Here is an 8,117-nt window from a genome sequence, read left to right as displayed (position 1 = left end):
GTATCCGTTTGAGGGATTTCTGTAATTATAAACTTTTAAGGGATAGATTGTAATTTTGCCTTAAAAGTATGTGATTTCTGTAATTTACCCTATTTTTAAAGTACAAAATGCGTTAAAGTGGATAAAATAAAATATTAATTTTTTTTATACTTTTTATCATAAATAAGTATTTTTCCTATAAAAAAATTAATACTCAATTTATTCTTGATAAAAATTTGAGGGCATAAGCTCTGATTATGTATAAACCAAACAGATGTATATTATAGTCTATATTTAATATAAATATGGATTGAGTTTCTTATCATAACTTCTAACAAGCAATTGAAAAAAATAATTTATAGATGATAGATTCGTAAATCGTAATAATATCATTTAAAAGAATAATAGTCATAATTAAATATTTTTGCTAATTTTACGGAGCGAGATAATTCTAAATAAAAAAACTTCTTGTTCTAAGAAGAAATAATTGAAAGTTAGAAAAGAGAGATATACTAAATCTTTTATATTTTAAAGAAAAATAATTTAAAAAAGAGAGATAAGTGTGAATAGAAATTTCATTCCCTATTTTTATGCAGAAAAACACATATATGATATAACTACTAAATGCCAATTTTTTAAGAACTTCTATTTACTAATAAAATTCCCTTAACTAAAATATCAATTAAATTTAAGAGTTATATATTACTATATAAGAAGAGTGAATAAAATTCACTCTTCTTTTGACACATGGCATCAAAAAAAAGGAGAGGGTTGCAAGGTGAGGGTATTTTGGGTATTTCAAAATACCCTCACATTCACACTTATGTACTACTTATATATTATACATTATATATTACTATTATATATATTATTTTTTTTAGTAGATAAGTGTGAATGTGAGGGTATTTTGAAATACCCAAAATACCCTCACCTTGCAACCCTCTCCTTTTTTTTGATGCCATGTGTCAAAAGAAGAGTGAATTTTATTCACTCTTCTTATATAGTAATATATAACTCTTAAATTTAATTGATATTTTAGTTAAGGGAATTTTATTAGTAAATAGAAGTTCTTAAAAAATTGGCATTTAGTAGTTATATCATATATGTGTTTTTCTGCATAAAAATAGGGAATGAAATTTCTATTCACACTTATCTCTCTTTTTTAAATTATTTTTCTTTAAAATATAAAAGATTTAGTATATCTCTCTTTTCTAACTTTCAATTATTTCTTCTTAGAACAAGAAGTTTTTTTATTTAGAATTATCTCGCTCCGTAAAATTAGCAAAAATATTTAATTATGACTATTATTCTTTTAAATGATATTATTACGATTTACGAATCTATCATCTATAAATTATTTTTTTCAATTGCTTGTTAGAAGTTATGATAAGAAACTCAATCCATATTTATATTAAATATAGACTATAATATACATCTGTTTGGTTTATACATAATCAGAGCTTATGCCCTCAAATTTTTATCAAGAATAAATTGAGTATTAATTTTTTTATAGGAAAAATACTTATTTATGATAAAAAGTATAAAAAAAATTAATATTTTATTTTATCCACTTTAACGCATTTTGTACTTTAAAAATAGGGTAAATTACAGAAATCACATACTTTTAAGGCAAAATTACAATCTATCCCTTAAAAGTTTATAATTACAGAAATCCCTCAAACGGATACAATAATATAAGCGCTGATACATTAATCTGATGCGCGAGATACATTAATCGTTAAGTAAAGATACATTACATTTTATACATGATAGACTAATCTGATGTACATTTTATACATGATACACTAATTTGATGCGCGAGATACAATAATATAAGCGCTGATACATTAATCTGATGCGCGAGATACATTAATCGTTAAGTAAAGATACATTACATTTTATACATGATAGACTAATCTGATGTACATTTTATACATGATACACTAATTTGATGCGCGAGATACAATAATATAAGCGCTGATACATTAATCTGATGCGCGAGATACATTAATCGTTAAGTAAAGATACATTACATTTTATACATGATAGACTAATCTGATGTACATTTTATACATGATACACTAATTTGATGCGCGAGATACAATAATATAAGCGCTGATACATTAATCTGATGCGCGAGATACATTAATCGTTAAGTAAAGATACATTACATTTTATACATGATAGACTGAAGACTTCACCATTTTGCCCTTTCTTTATATCAATGCACATTGAAATGAGTTACAAAAAATACACATACAATATAGGAATGGTCATATTAATTGTAGGGGTAAAATGGAAAAGAATTAATTAATTCTATCCTAATTTAATAAGTGCTCAAATAATATGAAAAATAAAAATTTAGTAAGATTCTCATCTAATATGGGACGGAAAGAATAACAATATAACTTTATTAATGTTGGGCCCGGGCAGCGCCCGGGCTTGCGTTACTAGTATATATATATATGTCAATTTCTCCTTTTGCTATTCTTAGTACTTCATCACCTTGTTTATCGGTGTAGATTATATATATTTCACGAAAATGATATATGTCAATTTCTCCTTTTGCTATTCTTAGTACTTCATCACCTTGTTTATCGGTGTAGATTATATATATTTCACGAAAATGATATATGTCAATTTCTCCTTTTGCTATTCTTAGTACTTCATCACCTTGTTTATCGGTGTAGATTATATATATTTCACGAAAATGATGTATCTTTAAATTACGTGAAATTAAACAAAAACATTACCAATTAATAATTGATCTAAATATACTTCTATCATTAATAATTTATCTAAAAATGCCCTTATAATTAATACTTCCTCTATTTATTTTTATTTGTAATGATTTGATTTGACACACCTGTTAAGAAAATAAATAATGATATAGGTATTTTACCAAAATGTCTCCTATTAAATAAGGTCTTGAAAAATAAGTATTTAGTGTTAAGGATAAATTATGAATTTTTTATTATTATATTTTCTTAATAAATCAAAAATAATAAGTAAAAAATAAAAATATATTTTTTTAAGAATAAGTGACATTAAAATCGAGAAATATGTTTTTCAATAAAATCACATTTCACAATCACAATTATGATCTACACTATGTGGGGGTTAAATAAAGGTATCCTACCGCCCAACACCCACTTTATCCGCTTTTTCTTGTTTTGATAGGAGAACCTACGAAGCAGCGGTACAACTTTTCCCCCATTTGTGAACCGATTAATGACCAAAATACCCTTCGATTGAATTTTTGTAAAACAAACCAAATAGTTCCAAAGAGTTGCGTCTTCCTAGAGTTGTAACACTCTTTTGAATGTTCTTGAAAAAATAATTTCTTCTCACACTCACCACTTTTCTTGAAAACCTCACAAACCCATTTGGAAGAAAATAAGAATTGACAGTTTTTTTTTCTTTTCTGAAGAAAAAATGTATGAATTTGGGGATGAACTGATAATTGAAGGCTTTAAAATTCCATGGTTGATTTGGATTCAGTTAGTGGTGATGATTCTTCTTGTGTTGCTTCTTTTCTTTGGGTTTAGTGTTTTGGATCTTTCAAACAACTCTACTTCTCAAGGTCCTGTTGGTTCTTCTTCGCATGTCAACTTGCCCTCTAATTCTATTAGAATCCTTCAGGTTTGAAAAAGTTCATTTTTGTCCCTCTAATTTGTGTGATTTCTCTTTTTGTTTGTGATTAAAGTGGAAATGAGAACTTTTGTTTGATTTGTTTCTGAGTCTTTTCTTCCTCTCATTATCATCACTAGTCAAATATTTCTGATAAAAAATCAGTCTGAGCTAAATAAGTGGACATAAAAAATACGATCACTAGAAGTAAATGTGAAACACTTCTATACACTTCCCCTTCATTGTCTCTTCTCACTTTCATGCTCATTGGTATTATCCGATGAAATAGATTTAAATAGATCTAACTTCGATAGAATTCTTATTTTTTTCATTTTTGGAGTGATTTTTTTTTTTTTTTTTTTTTGCATTTAAGTCTGAAATTCTATGTTCTAATCGCCAGATGAAACCGCCTACTTAGTACATAGTATTTTTACCCTTTTAATTAACTGTTCTTTGATGCCCAATTTCAATTGCAGAGATGAAAAATATACTATTGTTAATTGTGCATTGGAAAATGCTTGTTATTTTGAGTGTGGGCCAATTGACAAGGAAAAAGGTCAAATGAGATAATAATTATAATAATAGAAATGATACATTCTTATAATAGTATAACAAATACTTTTGAATAATTGTGAGAAGTAAAAGCTTTTTTTTTTTTCTTGAGTCAATCCAGGCGTGTACATCTTCAAATTCTTTTTTCCTTAATTATTCGATAATGGAAAAAAAATGGTTCATGCTCCATTAATCTTTCAGAAAAAAAATGAATTATTTTTGAGTGGTGGCTGGTGGGGTTGGTTGTTGTCAAAGAAAAGAACAAGTCTTTGTCAAGTTAGGAGAAGTAGATTGCTTATGCCGCCAGCCAAAGCATTGAATTCTCAACTTTCACTTTTCACTTTGCAAAGGTTGATAGTAGTATTAATATTTTCTACCAAAACCAAAGGTTGTAGATATAAGCAATTTAACTGAAAGCAAAATTAAATAGAATCGTGTTGAAAACATGAGGTCTCAGCTATCCCAGAGACGAAAACACTAAGGGGTCGTTTGGTAGAAAAATAAATAATGTTGGGGATTCGTAACGCAGGGATTAGTAGTGCTGGGATTAGTAATGTACGGTATATTTTTTATCAAGTGTTTGGTTCATTGCTTCTAACCTCATATTATACCCTTGCATTATTATGAGATTTTCTATTTTCTATTTTATGTAATCGGTCAAGGTAGATAATTTTCGGACAATATTATTTTTTATGGCCTTCTAACTAGCTAGGAGAACAACAATTTTGTTGTCATGTTTGCTATTTCCTCACTTGAATTATTTGAGGGTAAACAATTGTTATCTTAATAAATTAATCACTTAAAAAACGTTAATTTTCAATTTAGAATAGATAGACCATCTACTTTAAAACCGAAAATACGGTAAACAATAGTAAAATCGAATAAATCATCTAACATAAAAATTGTAAGTTGTAGTTTTAATATGTATGCAATTTATAAATTGTTCAAAATACAAATAATTAGAAATCACATATAAATCAACAAATAATATATTCAATTAAGATCACAAACGTCATGTGGTGATATATTTGCCTTTTCGATTAGTAAATGTTAAACAACTCACATTTTAAATATTGCATTGATATGTATTGCATTTAGTTATTAACAAACAACTATCTCTAAATAATAAAATTTGTAAGCTAATTTATTTAAATAAATTTACTAGTACAAATATAAAACATAAAATCAAGAAAATAAATAAAATGATTTGATGGATATTTTTGTCTTTACATAGATAATTTCATGGTATTAAATCCAATGTATTACTAATACCACCAAATGGAAGGTATTAGTAATACTTCCTATAATACCATGTAGGGTGTATAACTAATCCATGGATTAGTTATATTTAGGCCCAAAAATTCTACCAAACATAGTACTAAATAATACCATACACAATACATGGACTATTTCTCCTAATACCTCCTACCAAACTACCCCTAAGTGATTTTTTCTAGCTATCCTAGCCTTGGTGGACAGAGTTACATGTACTTGTTGTTGGTGGGAGGTACCATGTATTTCGTGGAATTAGTCGATGTGTGCGGAAGTTGGGCCTGAACACTATCAAAAAAGATAAAATGAAGTAGATAGTTGTAGTTTTGTTGGAAGTCATTTCATTTCCCTTGAGTATGGCATAAAATACTTTCTAAGTTTGAACCTTCATTCTTTATTTGGATAGATTGGGCAGTTGTTTTCCACCTTTACCTATAATAAACTTACTTTTGCTGACTATTTTGATTTTGTGATACAATTTGTGTTCGAAGTTATAAATTAAACAGCAATGGAGGCAACTAGCATAAGTCTTAAAATTACCATTTTGCCAAATATTCTTTGTGCTTAATGTAGTTAGAAGAATGATAATGGAAAGTCTTTGGTTTAATTAAGATCAACCCATTATATCATTGAATACTACCTCGTTGTGATTCTTATAATTGAAATGTTAGATTGGTGTGATTCTTCATTTTGGTGTATCCATCCAGCTAAATGACTGGTCTTAATTCATGCCCGCTTCCGAGGTTGTTTAAATATGAGAGCGGAGAGAGAGAGATTGAGAAGGAGAGTAACAAGACAGATATACTATTAAGACATATGTTCTTATCACCTAGACTGAATTTTGCTTGCATTAGCTGGCTACCAAAAGTACAGAGACATATTCTGTGAGGTGGTTGTTAGCACATCCACTTTTTTTTTTTTTTTTATATTTGATGAAATTTTTTATTTGCTAAGCACTCTTTTTACTATAGTTTTTTTTTTTTCCGTTCTGAGACCTTTTCTTTCATAAGACTTCTTTGTTTCGAGATAGTGACTGTAACACGGCCAAAAATAACTGTGTGTATGGAAAGGGCACTTTCTTGTTTTTCTATATTATACATATTAAAGAGAGTGGTACAAGAAATAGACAAAGAAATGTTTAAGATATTTTATTAAGCAGTTATATTCTATTCACCCTTTTTCTTTACTTGATAAGTTTCACCCCATATTTGTTTTCTATGAGCTGGTTAATACATTTACTTAATAAATGTGTTCATTTGTTTGTGATTTGAGCTACTTGCAATTTAAGTACCAAAATTATGGTTTCTGTTTTCTGTGAATAAATTGTCCTCTGATTGACTGTTGTTCAAGTAGAAACAGAAAGATTCATGGTCAATTTATCTCTCGGTAGTTATTGCTGTTTTTTCCAAGGTCATATATTTCTATGCGTTGCTTACAATGAGAGCCAATATTGCTTTGGGTGGGTAGGAGGATCTGGAGGTTGAGGATTAGGGTAAAATGTTAGTATGTAGTCGACCGCTATTTAGTTTTCCTTATCAGTATTATTATTGTTATTATTACTCTCCTACTATCGTATTCTTAAATTTTATTATTGCATGTTTCCTTTGCTTTAGTTATTGTATTATTTGTTGTTGCTAGTGTTCTTTACTCCTTTATTTTCAACATGGCTTTGTCACTATTGTATATCCTTTTCATGCCCAATTTTTATTCTTTTCTTGACTCGAGGGTCTTTCGGAAACAACCTCTCTACTCTCACAAGGTAGGAGTAAGGTTTGTGTTCATATCACCCTCTCCTGAACTCACTTATGGGATTATACTGGTATGTTGTTGTTGTTGCTTACAATGAGAGGCAAAGCAGATGGTATTTTGGCTGAAAAATCATAGTTTTTAGCTGGAATAATGTTGTAACTAACTAATTGTATTTACTCTAGTTACTTAAATGTATCTGCAACTTAGTGTTTCACAGTACATATAATCTGTGAAAGTTGTTAACTTGATGTAACATGCAATTGCGATTATTTCCTTTTGTTGAATTCGAAGAGCTTTTTTCTGAACATTTAGTATTTTCAGCATCGGAACCTAAACCAACATACTAAAGGGAAAAATGAAGCTAGCACTAGCTGTGAAATCAGGGCAGCAGATGAATCTCAAGTAAGAGAAGGATCTGCAGAAAAGGACGCAACCATTTTTAAGTTTTGTGTACGTACAGAGCACCCTTGCAATTACTTTGGACTAGCCAAACAAGCATTTCTCAAGTGCTTGGGCTTTGATTCCGATCGCGACAATTGTAACACCAGAAGACATGCTAAAGAAGAGTAATGTATGCTCTTCTTCACAAGTTCTCTCCCTCTCCCCCTACCCCACTACACCTCATCTTTTCATAGTAAAGATGAAAAACTAAGAATTCTCGGTGGTTCGTAGAATAGTCGAGGTGTGCATGCTTGCCCAGACACCACCGCTCTAAGTAAAAATGATAATGCTTTTCCAAGTGCTTCATATTACTTGTTTTCCAGCTTTTGTACCTACTTTGTTGTTAAAATGTAATATGTGGTTTTGCAGGGGAAGATGCTATATTAATTTTAGGTTCTTGAGATGCACAAAGGTTCAGGTCTTGGAAAGAGTAGATGCTGCTAGGTATTTAAAAGTGTATATTGCAAGTCACGTGACTTTTGAAGACCCCCCCC

General features: G+C 29.3%; 1 protein-coding gene across 3 annotated transcripts; it reads left to right on the top strand.

Annotated features, from left to right (window-relative positions):
* The first annotated feature begins 3,108 nt into the window (after positions 1-3,108).
* LOC102589571 (uncharacterized) lies at positions 3,109-8,111 on the top strand. 3 transcript variants are annotated; one of them, XM_006354656.2, is made up of 3 exons: positions 3,109-3,621; positions 7,504-7,632; positions 7,993-8,111. In XM_006354656.2, the coding sequence occupies exons 1-3, from the start codon at positions 3,415-3,417 to the stop codon at positions 8,008-8,010; spliced, it is 354 nt and encodes a 117-aa protein (XP_006354718.1). In that variant the 5' UTR covers positions 3,109-3,414; the 3' UTR covers positions 8,011-8,111. The 3 variants fall into 3 exon arrangements, 2 of the variants coding, with proteins under 2 accessions (XP_006354718.1, XP_006354717.1); XR_367836.2 differs by having other exon boundaries at positions 3,113-3,621; positions 7,504-7,753; XM_006354655.2 differs by lacking the exon at positions 7,993-8,111 and having other exon boundaries at positions 3,112-3,621; positions 7,504-7,991.
* The last annotated feature ends 6 nt before the right edge of the window (positions 8,112-8,117 follow it).

The sequence above is a fragment of the Solanum tuberosum genome, unplaced genomic scaffold (genome assembly GCF_000226075.1).
Source record: "Solanum tuberosum cultivar DM 1-3 516 R44 unplaced genomic scaffold, SolTub_3.0 scf00181, whole genome shotgun sequence".
Lineage (NCBI taxonomy): Eukaryota > Viridiplantae > Streptophyta > Magnoliopsida > Solanales > Solanaceae > Solanum > Solanum tuberosum.
This window is presented reverse-complemented; position numbering and strand designations above follow the sequence as displayed.